Source organism: Salvia miltiorrhiza, chromosome 3 (assembly GCF_028751815.1).
Source record: "Salvia miltiorrhiza cultivar Shanhuang (shh) chromosome 3, IMPLAD_Smil_shh, whole genome shotgun sequence".
Taxonomy (NCBI): Eukaryota; Viridiplantae; Streptophyta; class Magnoliopsida; order Lamiales; family Lamiaceae; genus Salvia; species Salvia miltiorrhiza.
The window spans coordinates 44,105,524-44,122,210 of NC_080389.1; the positions used below are offsets into that span (position 1 = coordinate 44,105,524).

At 36.7% G+C, this 16,687-nt stretch overlaps 2 protein-coding genes across 2 annotated transcripts; both read left to right on the top strand.

Annotated features, from left to right (window-relative positions):
* Window positions 1-8,495: 8,495 nt before the first annotated feature.
* LOC131015944 (transcription factor bHLH91-like) lies at window positions 8,496-11,590 on the top strand. The gene is given in 5 exon segments (XM_057944466.1): window positions 8,496-8,885; window positions 8,887-9,219; window positions 9,292-9,654; window positions 9,751-9,852; window positions 11,204-11,590. Coding segments are annotated over 4 exon segments (1,164 nt in total). The 5' UTR covers window positions 8,496-8,519; the 3' UTR covers window positions 11,204-11,590.
* Window positions 11,591-13,107: 1,517 nt separating this feature from the next.
* LOC131015945 (transcription factor bHLH91-like) lies at window positions 13,108-15,938 on the top strand. The gene is made up of 4 exons (XM_057944467.1): window positions 13,108-13,908; window positions 13,991-14,365; window positions 14,461-14,566; window positions 15,622-15,938. Exons 1-3 carry the CDS (start codon window positions 13,252-13,254, stop codon window positions 14,560-14,562), a joined length of 1,134 nt encoding a protein of 377 aa, XP_057800450.1. The 5' UTR covers window positions 13,108-13,251; the 3' UTR covers window positions 14,563-14,566; window positions 15,622-15,938.
* The last annotated feature ends 749 nt before the right edge of the window (window positions 15,939-16,687 follow it).

The window sequence follows — 16,687 nt, forward strand, 5'->3', positions numbered from 1 at the left end:
TAGGTCATACAGCCATCTTCTTGCATTGTCCACCAAGGTAAAAGGGAAAAGTATTAACTTGACATACTCTTGCTGCTCGTCATTTGATTGGTGCATGATTGTCATCTCAAAATCTTGGAGATGAGTATGAGGATCATCTCCTTGATATCCATTGAACTTCGGTAAGATCTGAAGCAATGATGGCTTCATGTCATACCGACGAGGTGCGAACGGATTGGCGGGTAAAGTGATTCCGTTCGGCCTCAAGTTGAGGTTAGTTGGATATGCCAACTGTCTGAGGGTCTGCTCCGGTACGACATCTGCTTGTTCGGCTTCTGCCATAGCTTCGCGTCTCGCTATTCGTGCTTCTGCGCGTAGTCGTCTTTCTGTTCGATCAATATCGGGGTCAAACACCAATGCTCTTACAGCTCTACGAGTTCCACGCATACACCAGTAGCGGAAGATGGAATGAGGAGAGAACAAAATTGCTTGCGCGTCACTCCCCGGCAACGGCGCCAATTTTGACACGCACCCGTCGTGCGGTGCGGACAAAATACCTGTGTAAGCCCAGTACGGACAATACACGCTCCTACTTCTTACGATAAGAACTTAGTCTTAGCGGTAAGCGCAGGGTCGAATCCCACAGGGAGTGAGGAACCACTTTGTTCTCCAACGACAAACTGAGGTGTCACAATTCTCAATCTGTATATTCTGCACAAATAATAAACAAGATCAATAATAACAAGGGGTGAGGTTATTCGGTTAGGTCATAACTGTTGTTAACATTCGTTTCGGTCATAGGCACACTGATGATCCGTTTATGATCCATGCAAACCCAAGGCGTGGCCCAAAGACATCGGGGCGTTTCAAGGGTTTACACTTCACATATAGGATGGTTGATCTCATTGTGGTCACTTGGTCCGAAGGTCACTCAATCCCCGGTCACAAGGCAGTGCTTCACTCCTCCTTAGATAGTAGTCATACCCGTTACTCACCAAGTATGACCCTCATCAACCTTCTCTCCCGAGGTCCCCAACTCCGCACTAGAGTGACACATGCCTCCTGGACTCAACTATTTCCGGCCTTGTCGACCGACCAGTCATAGACATGCTACGGCGCCGAGATTGCTTTCCTCGTTTGATAACCATGGCTTTATGCCTCGTCACAGTTGATGGATATTTTCTAGAGAAGCCCAAGATTGAGGAAGGACAGTGTATCCCATCAATCCTTTCCCCACCTTTCAGATCTACAACGCCTTTTGTTGACATTGCTCAGCTACTCGGTCTCTGGTATACCGGTTGTTATTCCTCGGTACACCCTGGCCTTTGCTTGACACGGACAGCGTTTTACCGAACGAGGGTCTCCCGTTAGGCCTCTACTGCCTATGATGTCGAACAGATCCTTCCGGAACCACGAAATTCAACCGAAAGAGCAAGTGCCTCACGAATATTTACATGTTAACAACAATTATTTCCACCCCTAAAACCTCACCTAAAGGATTACTCACACATAATAAAATTCATAGATGCAAAAAGAATTAAACTCATGATGGAGCGAAATGAAATACTGAAATAGATAAAATAATACCTAGGCTTCAAGCCTTCGAACTTGTCCAAAAGTAACAACACGACGGAATTTAAGTACGGAAATGTAAAGTGTTTTTCGAATGCCACACGCGGCGAATAAAAGCAATAACTGAGGAAGAGTAAAATGTTCGGGGTGCTAAGAGTTGTGCATGCTGCACACTGTTCTTCTTTTATATTGCCGGATGGTAGAGACCTAACCCTAGCTGCGCCGGTTCCAAATCTTCGCCGGGATCTTCTTTCCTTAATTAGCTCGATCTTTGATTGATCCTGATTGAAGATGGCGTCCAGCTGCAAACTTAGTCAACCTTTCCCATCCCTTCGGTCCTTCTAGTCTCTTCTTCTTTCTTCCACTCGCTTCGAGATTTCCAAGATTGACCTTCCTTTTATGGCTCTGGCTGTCTGCTTCCTCTGGTAACGATCAGACTGACTGCTCTTATCGGTGTGGCTCATACCAGATGGTTACTCCAGGTTCCCATGCTCCAAGTTGGATTGGAGAGGTACTTGTTGGCCGAAGCTCCATGCTGGCAAACATGATTTGGCATTCTGGGCTCGGTAATGCCCATTCTGACCGCATTTCTTCCGTTTCTGCTCTACTGATCTTCCTTCTTCCACAACTTTGTTTTCCCCCTGGACAGACCTGAACTGACACAAATAAAGGAAAAAAGAGGGCCAAATGGCCCAAAAGTCGAAGACGCATCAAGGACCTCACCGACGCCGACGTTATCGAGGACAACGAGGAATCGGCGCAGGTGCTCGTCGACGCGCTGATCGAGAACAATGCGGTGGAGTTGCTGGTTCAGAATTTGGCGCGGTTGAATGATTCCGACCCCGATGAGTCGGCTGCGATTTACAACACTCTGTCGACTATTGAGAATCTCATCGAGGTGAAGCCTTCTGCATCTGAGCTTGTTTGTGAGAAGACGAAGCTGTTGAAATGGCTTCAGGCGCGGATTAAGATACGCGAATTTAATAGTAATAAGCAGTATGCTTCTGAAATTCTGGCGATTTTGTTGCAGAATAGTGCTGCGAACCAGAAAAATTGAAGAAGAACAAGGAAAACACGACGTCGTTTATGTACCTTAGATACTGCGTCGTTTTGTTAAGAATCCGGCGATTCCACGTCATTTAATTCCGGTTCCACGTGTACCCGAAATTGGCCGGAAAACCCGTCATGGAAAAATTAGGAAAAATTGAAAGTTGGGGGTTTTTTGTGGGAAGTTCAAAGATTGAGGGAAAAAACGGAAAATGACTATAGTTTAAGGATTTAGAGAGAATTAACCCTTGAATAAATTGTGAATTTATATAGGTTAGGTTTTTCATAATTATACTTTATGAATTTATGTGAAATTGTTGTAGGTTTATGTGAATTTATATGAATTTATGTGAGTTTATGTGAAATTTTGTATGATTTAAGATGATTAGTTTAGGTTAAGCATGAGTTTATGTGGATTACTATATTGATTATGCATTATTAATGATTTATTTTTGTTATTTTTGATAGTGTAATATGGTCTTGATTAGTAGAACTTAGTTAATTAGATGCTCTTTGTTTTTGGAACTTAGTTAAATTTATCTTAGGATAGAAGTAAGTTAGTTTCAATAATTTAGTGATATTCTTAATTAGTAGTGACAATATATCATCTTTGAACTTAGTGAAGAACTTAGTTAAAATCTTAGTTAATATATCATCTTTTAGGTCTTACTTAGATATATATAGGTAGGTATATAAATTTATTTATAATTATAAATTTGAATTTGTTTATTGTGTTGCCGGTGGGGGAGAGGCGAATAACGTGTTATGATTATATGATTATTTGTGTTGAGCATGTTTTAATTATAACTATTGCATGATTGTTTTGCCGGTGGGGAAGAGGCGAATAGCCTGTTTTGATTATTTATGATTGTGATTATTGGAGTTTGGGCCGCCGGTGGGGGAGAGGCGGAGGCTGTAGCAATGACTACCGCCCTAGTTTTGTTGTTGTGTTGAAATACAATCCTCAATCATCCTTCTTCTCTTCAAATCATAATCGTCATCCTTCTTTAATTCTAAACTCGAATATTCCTTCTTCAACACCATTATCATAATCGTCATCCTTCTTTAATTTTAAACTACAATCATCTTTCATTAATTCTTAATTGTCATCCTTTTTCGAATATTAATATTCACTCTTATTCTAAATTTTATTCTTAATCTTAATCTTAATTGAATTCCCTAATTTAATATTAATCTTAACCTTAATCTTAATCGAAATCATTAATTCATCAACTTAATGTTGAACAATCCTTCGAAACTCACAATGAAATCCTAAATTTAAAATTAAACTTCATCTACTCGTAAAATTTAAATTTCGAGAATGAAATTCAAATATGGTGGGAGACCATTTGGAAAGATGACAACTAGATTTCTGGATCCTAAGGAGCACACTGCTGCTCATTTGTACGTGCTAAATAATTGCCCAGAGGTCACAGAAACCTACATAGGGTATATTCTTATTATTTTATTGCATAAACTTAAATTCTCATTAAACTTAAATTTTAACTAATATGAAAACTCTTAATATATAGGTTGTTCGAGGATGAAATGAAAGCCAACTATCCACATCTTTCATCCAACCAATTTCAAATGATTCTTGAGAATGAATTTCCATCATGGTTTAAATCTTATGTAAGTTATCTCTTTGTTAATAGGGTTCAAAATCCTCCTTGAATTGTTGTTGACTAAATATTTTGTCTCAATAATAGGCCTCGAATCCAAGAAATCGAATACTCAATTCTTTTTTGCATCATTTGTCATTGGGACCTTTGCAAAGAGTTTCTACATACCAAGGATATTTTGTCAATGGCTTCAAATTTCATACAGTTGCTTATGGCTCCAAGAAATCAACGGATAATAGTGGATTGTGCGTTAAGGGATCAGTGGATTACTATGGTCGTTTGTCCGAGGTTGTTGTTTTAGAATATCCTGGGCTGCCAAAGAAAACAACAACATTGTTCAAATGTGAGTGGTTCGACCCTGAGATTGGAAGTGGAACTGAAGTTGACCTTAACTTCAATTTGGTTTCAGTCAACAGAAATCGTCGTTATTCCAAATATGAACCATTTATCCTTGCCGATCAAGCTATACAAGTTTATTATTCCTCTTTTCCTAGTAAAAATAACAATAGAAGGAATTGGTTGGCTGCTTGTAAAGTGAAAGCAAGGCCAGTTGTTGAAGTTTCCACAACTGAAATTCCAACAACATCTTTGCCGTTTTAAGAGGAAGTCATAGGCAGAATATCTCCAACGACTATAGATGACATCCCAACAATTATTCACCCACTTGGAGGTGAGGTGGAGATAGATGACGATGAAGATGATGAAATTAACAATGAAGACATTCCTTTAGACTCACCCGAGTCTTCAAATTCTGATTCTGATTGAGTAAATATATTTGTCAACTTATGTATTTAATGTAGTCTACAATCCTTATTGGAACTAATGAATTAATCACTTCAAATTATCATATAGATGTCTACTTCTGGCCGATCCGGATCTACGCATTCGACCGACGATCCGGATGTGTCCGTGACGCCGCCCACGGGGGCTATACCGACTGGTGTTGCTACTGATGGGCGCACATGGGTGCATCTTCATGGCAGGTCTGTTTAATAATATATATCAATTTACTTCCAAATTAAATAAACATTAATTCTAATCTAAGTTTCAAATTTCTAAGTGTTTTGAGGCCGAGTGGACCTATTCGGGCTAGGGCTACTGATAGCTTCCAAGGTATGCCACATGAAAGTGGCACGAATTGGAAGAATTTAACTGAAGAGATGAAGGACGTGTACTTCGACGAATTTGAGGTATAATCATCTAATATATATATAATTATGTCTTATTCTAAATGAACACTCACAAATACTAATTTTACTGTTATATTCAATAACTTTAAACAGAAAGCATTTTGTTGGCAACAAGATAAATATACCAGACACCAAATTAAGAAGGCGTAGATCTCAGAGGCTCGAGTGGCATATAAGGATTATATTTCTGCATGCAAGAAAACCCTCCTACTACACAAGAAGAAGATTGATTATCTCAATCCTATTGTTGAGGCTGCTTGGAGGGCTTATTGGGCATTGCCTGAGACTCAGGCAAGGTCTGCACAGGCGTCTAGGAATCGCCGTTCTGAGCCTTGCGGTGTTGGTACAGGGATGGCTATCCATCATGGGGGGTCGCGTAGCGCTCTGGATCATGCTGAGTATCTGGTAACTTTACATTCTAAATTTTATTTCAATGGGTTTATGTCTATTAAATCGTTACTTTACTTTAACGTGTTTTTGAAGGCTCGGGAGAGCAATATCCCTCTTGACGCGGCGTCTTGGGCTACCTTTCGACGTATCCATTTTAAGAATGGACAGTATACCGCCGGACGACCTGCGCAGCACGGGGTATGACGTTAATTGCAAATATTTAATTTGTTTTGTTATAATAATCTATTTTACAACTGTTCTAATATTTTTTGTATTGTAGTTGGAGGTCGAGAGGCGAGTGGCAGAGCTGCGTGAGATACAGGGATAGGTCACACCCGCCGACGTGGATCGCATCTTCCGAGAGGTAGTCACTCCTGATCCGAAGGGGCGCATCATGGGATTAGGTATGATGATGTCGAAGGCGCTTACTTCAGGCGGCGGCGAGTCGAGCACCTCCACCAGCACCTCACACTTCGATGCTCCTTCAAAGGCTGAGTTTACCACTTTGAGGGAGGATCTTGACACCACAGCGAGGGCTCTGACCACAGCAGTGCAGGAGATAGAGGCCAGGAGACAGAGAGAGGAGGAGCAGGCTAGGACTATACAGGAGATGCAGTCCCAGATCGCGTTGCTCATGCGAGGATTTCGACCATCCACCCCTTCTGATGAGACTCACCCGGACCCTTGATTATGCTGACTATGTTTCGATGTAGATTTTTATGCTTTGAATACTGAATTTCTGTTTTTGTTGATATTTTTTAGGATTTTCTACTTTGTTATGGGATGATTATTTAATTTTAGTATTTTCATGATTTGGGACTACGATTATTATGAATCATTTATATATCGCTATGTTATGGAAAATAATAATAATAATAGTATACTAATAATCTGAATATATATATAAAAAAAAAACTAACGACCGGAATTCGGTCGTAGCTAGAAAAAATCCGATCGGGACAAAGCAAGGGCTCATAACTGTATAAACAGTATTTAACGACCGAAATTCCGGTCGTTGAGTAACGACCGAATTTTCGGTCGTTGGATGTGCCGGCGGGGAAGGCCGGTTGGTCATGCCGGAATATCAACGACCGAACATTTCGATCGTTACTCAACGACCGAAAACGGTCGTTGAATTTCACACTTTGGTCGTATGCCCGACAATATTAACGATCGAATTTTCGGTCGTTAAGACCGAAATTTCGATCGTTAGACACAACGACCGAATAAGTTCGGTCGTTACAAGCCGCGCGACGGTCGAAGCTGCGACGCCCTTGTACGGTCGTAAATTCGGTCGTTAACCAATTTAACGACCGAATTTAAGGTCTTAACGACCGAAAATTCGGTAGTTAACGCCGCCTTTTCTTGTAGTGTTATCCACAATATGATTGTGGAGCACGGAGGTGAAGGAACTACCAATTGGAGAGATGACGAAGCAGGACACGGGCCGTCTAGCAGTGACTCGACGGAGAGTGGTCGAGCAACCCCGGTTTCCTTCGATGAATATGTGCAGAGAGATACTATTCTCCGAGATACGCAGATGCATGCAATACTCCAACATGATTTGATGGAGCATGTTTGGGCACGTTTCGAACCTCTAGGGCTGGAATAGTTATTTTTAGGATTTATTTTTATTTTATTAAGTTTTATGTGATTTTTAGGATTCAAAATTAATGCAATTTAAATTTGAAGTAAATTGTGTTATTTAAATTTATGTAATTAAATTTAAATGAAAAATAGAAAAATCAAAACTAAAAAAATCAAGTAGGCTATCAAGTAATCCCAATGTGGTCTCCTTACTCATTGTGGTCCCCTCCTATCAACTAAGCTATCAAGTAGGCTATCAAGTAAGTTCAATGCGGATGCTTTAATAGCTTATGATAATATTAACATGAATTAGAGTGAAATATGTGAAAAAAGAGGTTACCTGAAAAAAAATTCGATTTGTATATATTTGAAGAAAAAATTCCCAATTTAGAGAACACATAAAAATAGTGAAAAAAGAAAAAGAAAATATATGTATTTCATCCTCTTTCATCAATTTCGAGTTTAAGCTTTATACATGTGGTCTTGTTTTATGATCAAATTTTAAGGTGCGAGTACCTGCACCCAGAAAAAAAATACATTCATGAAAATATGTCGCAAACAAATCCTTCAATAAAATATCAAAATAAATAAAAATATATTTTCTCTTTCGCATTTATGATAATACATTTTCCTTTTGATTAATTTCATTTATATACCTTTTAAAAAAAGTATATGATCCCATTTTACACATCAAATAAATAATATATACACAATTTACATTGTTAACAATTTATTTTTCATCTACATATTCATTTCTATGGTGCCGCTTAGAAGGTACTAATATCCAAAAAATTCCCCACCGCGTTAAATTAAGGCGAATAATCGATTCATAAAGATAAAGGGATTCAGTTTTTAATTTTTTGAGACATAAAATTGAGTAACTGCTCATTGCATATCATTCAGAAAAAACCTGCAAGAAGATCATGATGTGGACCCCACTTCAACAGTTCAGTATAACAAATTTTCTCTTTACAGGAAACAAGGACGCAAAGAGTGAAAGAGGTCCAATAAGACATTAAACAGTACAAATAAAATAATTCCAAAAAAAAAAAAGAAATCCAGTCTGAAAAATAAGTATATAAAGCCACTAAGAGAAGTACTAAACTAAAAAGTTTGAATTAGAAAAAAGAAGATGTATGAAGAAAACAATGGTTTTGATGAAAGCATCAGTATGCATGGAGGTGGATTCAGTGAAGCTGAGGATGCTTTCTCCCAAACCCACTGCAACAACTTCACCACACAGGAGCAACCCTACCCTCAAAACGACGTCGCCGCCCTAGAGATGGAGCTGCAGATCGAGCAGTGCTTCACCACCAACAACAAAATTCATGAAATGGTTCACCACGCCTCTCATTGGCAAGACATCACCACTGGCCATTACCAGAATTCTGCAGCAGATTTCAACCAAGTCTTCGCTGCTAAAGCTTCATTCACCCAGCCCCCCGATTTGCCAACCATATTTCCTCCGCCGTCTTCGCTGCTTCCCAACTTTCCCCAAAAAGTCCCCAGCTTTCTCCGCTTCGTCGAGCAGCATCGTTTACGACCCTCTGCTGGCATTGAATCAGCCCCCTTCGTTCAGAGATCTGTTCTATTCTTCGCCAAATGGCGGTGGGGTTTACACACTTGGGGTTGGGGTTGATGAGAGAGAAGGAAATGTGGGTATCTATGAAAACGGTGAAGGAGTTTTTGAGTTCACAGCAGCAGAAATGGTTGAGATTGAGAATGGAGATGGTATTAAGGATACCAAACACCACTCGAGTGAGAAGCGAAGGAGAGTGGAGTTGAAGGGCAAGTATGAGTCTCTGCGACTACTGGTTCCTGATCCCAGTAAGGTAATAATTTCAACTCCATTTCAATAAAATAATTCATCAATAGTCTAATGTTGGTGGTGGTGATGGGTGAAGAATGACAGAGCGTCGATCGTGGCCGACGCCATTCGCTACATCAAGGAGCTGAAGAGGACTGTGAGTGAGCTCAAAGGTCTCGTAGAGAGAAAGAGATGTGCGAGAGAGAGGTTCAAGAGGCCTAAGGTGGAAGAAGATGACGTGGATCCTTCGCTGCGGAGCTCGTGGCTGCACCGCAAGTCCAAGAACACCGAGGTGGATGTCCGAATCGTGGACGACGAGATCACGGTGAAGCTGGTGCAGCAGAAGCGGATCAACTGCTTGCTGTTTGTTTCCAAGGTGCATGATGAAATGCAGCTCGACCTTCAACATGTTGCTGGAGGCCTCATTGGTGATTATTATAGTTACCTTTTCAACTCCAAGGTTCACTTCGTTTGTAATTTAATAGTCATTTATCAAAATTATATTATTAATTTTGCATTTTTTTTAATTAATGTGTGTATGAATATGATTATGCAGATTTGCGAGGGGTCGATTGTGTACGCGAGTGCAGTAGCGAACAAGCTGATTGAAGTTGTGGACAAACACTATGCTGCACTCCCACCAACAACAACCTATTAGGTAAAATCATTAATCTTAATTCCTCTAGTCTCTAAAGAATAAATCCTTCTTAATTAATTAATTTTGCTGGGATTTGAATGGAGCTTAATTAGTTTGTGTCCCATTGAAACCTAAAACAGACGTACAGTAGAGATGAAAGAGTAGTGAGTCAAAGTGGAGAGAGTTTCTGAAAATGGGCATAAAAATAGGTAGTGGTGGGGTTGTCACACACGAGTTAATTGAAAAATAAGACATTAACTTTTAGTGTTTTTGGAGGTTGAAAAGAGATTCAATTAATTTAATTCATTACTTATTGTTTGGATTTGAATAATATGTTAACTTTTATCCTTAGTTGAGGGTAATCTAATTACCCAATTTATTATTCTTCAAAATAGAAGAGAAACAAAAGAAAGAGAATACCGTAATGATTCATTTCCATTATTAACCAAACATTTAATAAAATAAATAATTATTGTTATCATTCTACCCCTTTATTTGATTTCATTCCATTTTCATTCCTCTAATTGAATCAAACGAGCACTTGGTGTTTTTCAAAAAGAGTAATATATATTAAGGAATTTAAAAATGAGGACTAGCTTTCATTTTTAACATTTACACTCCTATGTAACACATCAAAATGAGGACTATAACTTTCATCATGGTCCGAAATATGAGCATAAATATAAAACTGGAAGCTATAGTCCTCATTTTCAAATTCCGTAGCATATTATCCTTATTCTCAAATTTCATAACATATAATCTTTTTAAAAAATACTACTACAGTCTCGTTTTAACAATTAGCTTCAGCACACACACACACATAGTATATATTGTTAATTGTGTGGCAAATTAATACTAGAGACATTGCATTATCCCATCGGCACGTTTGAAATATTCTTTCACTACAAGGTATATATATACATATATATATATATATATATGTGTGTGTATTTGTTCCGCTTCCAATAGATTTTCATATTTTTTCTTTAATTTCAACTTTGTATGGTCTAGTTTAATTTTGTGATTATTAATTAGAGTTTATTTCATTTAATTAGAGGATATAATTATTTTTGATCATTTATTTTTATTAACTAATAATAGGTTGATAAATTCAAAGTTATGGGATATAATTTTTTTAAAATTTTATATTTTAAAACAAAAATTAAGTATAATTCATAACATGTAAATTTTATTTTTATAAAATATATTATTAAAATAATAACAATACACATAAAATTTTGAGGCACTAGATCTCATCCCATTTATTGTCGTGAGTAATTCAATTTCCGGCCAGTGATTCTTGAGTTTATTTAGTTTGTATATGTGGCCATTTTTCCCACTTAATAAGCTAACCAAATTTCATGTTATGCAGGGGGGGATTTTGTTCTACACAGGACTTGATGTTTCAGGAGTAAACTAGGGTACTATATAAAGAAGTTCAAAGAATGTTTTCTAATTCTATCTTTAATTATGTGTCAACTATATACCATACAAATACAATGTCGCAGTTTGGTGAAATATCAGTGTACTGTGTTTGTTTTATATTGTTACTTTATATACGCGGAGGTTCAAGTAAGAATCAAGCTAAATAAAATAAGAACGGAGAATTATTTTCAGCAATTTGATAATCAAGATGTAAAGTAAATGTATCATCTTGTTGACAAATACTCTGGGTTGGCAAACAAGAAGACGGTAACCATTCAGCCGGGAAAGGATCAGTCGGTGCTGCTTACCACATCTATAACAAAGAAACCGAACAAGCCCGCCAGTTTTTGCATTGCACCTATACATGCCATGGAGTACCAGAACTTTTGCAGTTTTGGCTTTTTATTGACGATTTTGATGAGTGATTACTATATAATACTCATTAAATTTAATATTATACTCATTAAGTTAATATTATACATTATTTTAAATCAAATACTAATATTTAAATTAATATATTCTTTTGTTACCAATTACTCTAACTCATAAATTAATAATGACATTAATTTTAGCAATTTTACATAATTTCAATATTTAAATATAATAAAACTATTATAACACAACTATAAGTAATGGAGCATACAGATATTTATGTTGTTGGTGATTTTTTTGTATATATATATTTTAATTCTCTATTCATGAGTAATTTTTTTCTCTAATTAAGTTTAATTACTTAGCTCAGCATAATTTTTTGTTTCGAAAATAATTTGTTCTTAGTTAATTTTTGATTCATGTACTATGTTTTTTATTTTTTATGTGTGTGTGTGTTCATTAACCAATCATTCGTTGGTAATGATATTTATTATTTGTTGGTTGTTATTGCGAAAATTCATCTTCTATTATTAATAGGCAACGCAAATTAGATATATTATTTTCTTGTTGGTGTTGGAATGTGCAGACAATTGTTCCTTATTCACGTACCTATATAATCTTATTCGTTGGTGTGTAAAGGATTTTGTATTATATTAGGTTGAACAATTATTTAAGCGAAGACATTATTTTAAATAATTAAAATCATTATAACTATATTTTCGTTCAAATAGTTTCATATATTCCCGTAAATATCATTAAACGTTTATATTGTATCCACCTGTTCTATTTCCAGAGAATAGTCATAATTATGAGGAAGATGGTTTTGTGGGCTTGTGTTCATTGAAAAGCTTAATCCACATGTTGGGCAGATATTTTTTACTAGCTTGGATGACGAATATAAAATTTATTTTTTGTGGACGGAGAGAGTATATTATGATAACATATTATTACATTAATAATTATTGAAAGATTATTAAAAAGTATTATCATATTGTTGTTCCGAAAAATATACTCCCTCTGTTTCATTAAGCTTGTTTCATTTTTTTTTTGTCACGATTATTAAGGAGAGCATAATTAGTGTAGTAAAGATGTGAGGCTGAGGCCATATTATTTATGGTGTAAAATTATTATCAAATATAAAAATAGAACAAGATCGATCGAATAATAATAATAAAAAAAACAAATAAGATAAATGGAAGCAACGGAGTAATATATAAAAATTCCCCACTGCGCTAAAGATGAATAATCAATTCATAATGAGATTTTAATTTTAATTTTGTGAGACATAAAAGAGAGTAACTGCTCATTGCAATCATTCAGAAAAAAACCTGCAGAAAATCATGATGTGGACCCCACTTCAACAGTTCAGTGTAACAAATTTTCTCTTTACAGGAAACAAGGATACAAAAGATGGTTAAATAACAAAGAGTGCAAATAAAATAAGTCCAAAAACAAAAGAAAACCAGCCTAAGAAATAAGTATATCAACCCACACCATATCCAACTTCAACAGATTTTTCAAATATCTCTCCCTCTTTTACAACTTAATCTAGGTACACTAACACAAATATAAATTACACAGGCACAGAAATCAAAGGTTTGAATTTAAGAAGAAGAAAAAAAGATGTATGAAGAAAACAGTGGTTTGGATGAAAGCAGCAGTATGCATGTAGATAGAGGTGGATTGAGTCAAGGTGAGGATGCTTTCTCCCAAACCCACTGCAACAACTTCATCACGGAGGAGCAATCCTACCCTCAAAACGACGTCGCCGCCCTAGAGATGGAGCTGCAGATCGAGCAGTGCTTCACCAACAACAACAAAATTCATGATATGGCGCACCACGCCTCTAATTGGCAAGACATCACCACTGGCCATTACCAAATCTTCGCTGCTCAAGCTTCATTCACCGACGCCCCCGATTTGCCGGCCATATTTCCTCCTCCGTCTTCGCTGCTTCCCAACTTTCCCCAAAAAACCCCAGCTTTCTCCGCTTCGTCGAGCAGCGTCGTTTACGACCCTCTGTTGGCGTTGAATAAGCCCCCTTCGTTCAGAGATCTGTTCTATGGCGGTGGGGTTTACACACTTGGGGTTGATGAGAGAGAAGCAAATGTGGGTTTCTATGAAAACGGTGATGGAGTTTTTGAGTTCACAGCAGCAGAAATGGGCGAGAATGGAGATGCTATTAAGGATACCAAACAACACTCGAGCGAGAAGCGTAGGAGAGTGGAGTTGAAGGGCAAGTATGAATCTCTGCGATTACTGATTCCTAGTCCCTCTAAGGTAATAATTTCATCTAAATCTTAATAAATTAATTAACCAATCTATGCTGAATGATTTTGTCTCATTAATGTTGGTGGTGAAGAATGACAAAGCGTCGGTCCTGGCCGACGCCATTCGCTACATCAAGGAGCTGAAGAGGACTGTGACTGAGCTCAAAGATCTCGTAGAGAGAAAGAGATTTGCGAGAGAGAGGCTCAAGAGGCCTAAGGTGGAAGAAGATGACGTGGATCCTTACAATGGATCATCGTTGCGGAGCTCGTGGCTGCATCGCAAGTCCAAGAACACCGAGGTCGATGTCCGAATCGTAGAAGACGAGATCACGGTGAAGCTGGTGCAGCAGAAGCGGATCAACTGCTTGCTGTTTGTTTCCAAGGTGCATGATGAATTGCAGCTCGATCTTCAACATGTTGCTGGAGGCCTCATTGGTGATTATTATAGTTACCTTTTCAACTCCAAGGTTCACTTCGTTTGTAAATTAATAGCTCATTTATCAAAATTATATTATTAATCTTGCAGTTGTTTTAATTAATGTGTATGAATATGATTATGCAGATTTGCGAGGGGTCGATTGTGTACGCGAGTGCCGTAGCGAACAAGCTGATTGAAGTTGTGGACCAACACTATGCTGCACTCCCACCAACAACAACCTATTAATTAGGTAAAATCATTAATCTTAATTCTTCTAATCTCTAGAGAATATTCCTGCTTAATTAATTAATTAATTTTGGTGGGATATGAATAGAGCTTAGGTGAAATACCTATATTAGTTTCTGACCCATTGAAACCTAAAACACACACACTGCGATGAATTAAAGAGTAGTGATGGAGAAAAGGTAAATAGTGAGTCAAAGTGGAGAGAGAGTTTCTGAAAATGGGCATGCAATAGTACACACACTCTTGCCCTCTAACAGATGCTTACTAAATAAAAATGAGTCAGTGGTGGGGTTTCCTATCTCTTCCTTGCAACTGCACCTGCAGTTACTATTATAACTACACGCACACACACACATTTTATAGGGTTATTAGTCTGTAAATACACGAACTTTTTATATTTTCTTAAATTTAACATGACTTTTATTTTTAGCCAACAAATACACGAACTTAGCATTTTTTCTGATTTTTGACATCGACAAGAAAAAATTCTAATTTACTATTAACGTGAAGGTCGGTATACCATGTCATTCACTCTTTAATCAAAATAATGAATTAAATTACTCTATTCAAGTGCATATTTCATAGTCCGCGTCATGTATTCCAGCCTCCACCTCAACAATAAATAGAGTTTTTTCATGTCGATGTCAAAAATTAGAAAAAATGCTAAGTTCGTGTATTTGTGGGCTAAAAATAAAAGTCATGTTAAATTTCAGAAAATATAAAAAATTCGTGTATTTACAGGCTAATAACCCCATTTTATATTATATGTATAGTTAATTGTGTGACAAATAGTGTAGACATTGGCATGTTTGAAATAATTCTTCCTTCAAGGTATACTTATGTTTTTCCTGCTTGTAATGTGTTTCTGCATTTGTAGAATCAAATAAACACGCACCATGGCTAATTCAACACCTTTATTTTGATAATGCATGCCTTGACTTCTCTCAAAATGTGTTTATTGTCATGAGTAATTCAATTCCCGGCTAGTGATCATTCTTGTGTTTATTTGAAATAATTTTCCGACTTAATTAAGCTAACCAAATTTCATGTTATGCGCAGGGGGATTTTGTTCTACACATGAAGTTAATGTTTTATTTAATCCTCTCTTTAATAACGTATTAACTATATACTAGACAAATGCAATTTTTTTTTAGGCGACTAGACAAATACAATTAATTGCTATTTGCTGAAATATTAGCGTAATGTGTTTGTTCGGACCCCTGGGATTTATCGGGGTTCCCCTTTTACATTCTTGAAAACCCATTTGTATTATCACAGATAAAAAAAAAGTTTCTCACTATAACTAACCTATGTCGTCAATAACACATAAACAATTAGATGTACCCTCTAACTGTTTCGTAGCTGGCAGATTCTGCAATATATTTCGGTTTCGACCTTATAACCAGTGGCGGATCCAAGGGGGGGGCTAGGGGGGGCTTCAGCCCCTCACCAATTTTGAGTTTTTTTTTTTCAATTATAGATATATATATATATATTTTATTATTTTGGTTTATATCTATATATGATGTGTATATAAATAAAAAAATACAGAAAAATATAGTAATACATTATTTATAGTAGCAACTATCCATATTAATTGCTCACCACACATTGAGTTGTTACATTTATAGTATTATTTTATCATTTTTTTCTTTCTTAGTTAATTTTTAATGTTAAATTTGAGTCAATTCTAAAGGTAAAAGTAAAATTACTAATTACTAACAATGAAAATTAGTTTATTTGTTTAGAAGATGAAACAATTTTTTTTAAGAAAAATGAATAAAAGTACGTTTTTATATGCTTTCAATCTACTTGATGTTGAATTAATTGAATTGCGAACAATTATCTTATTATATTAAGTGATTGTTGAAAAAATGTATGAAATGAAGTGTACGGAATGCTCAAAAAAATTTGCTTCGGGGGCTCCCGCCCCCGAACCCCTGTGTAAATATTTTCAAACACCGTAGTCCAATAGATTCAGCCCCCCCTAACATTGAATCCTGGATCCGCCCCTGCTTATAACCATTTCTCAACTTCATTATTGTATCTTAATATTCACTCAAAATTTTGGTTAAAATTATCTCTTTTATAACTTTTTTTTTTTGGGTAAGATATCTCTTTTATA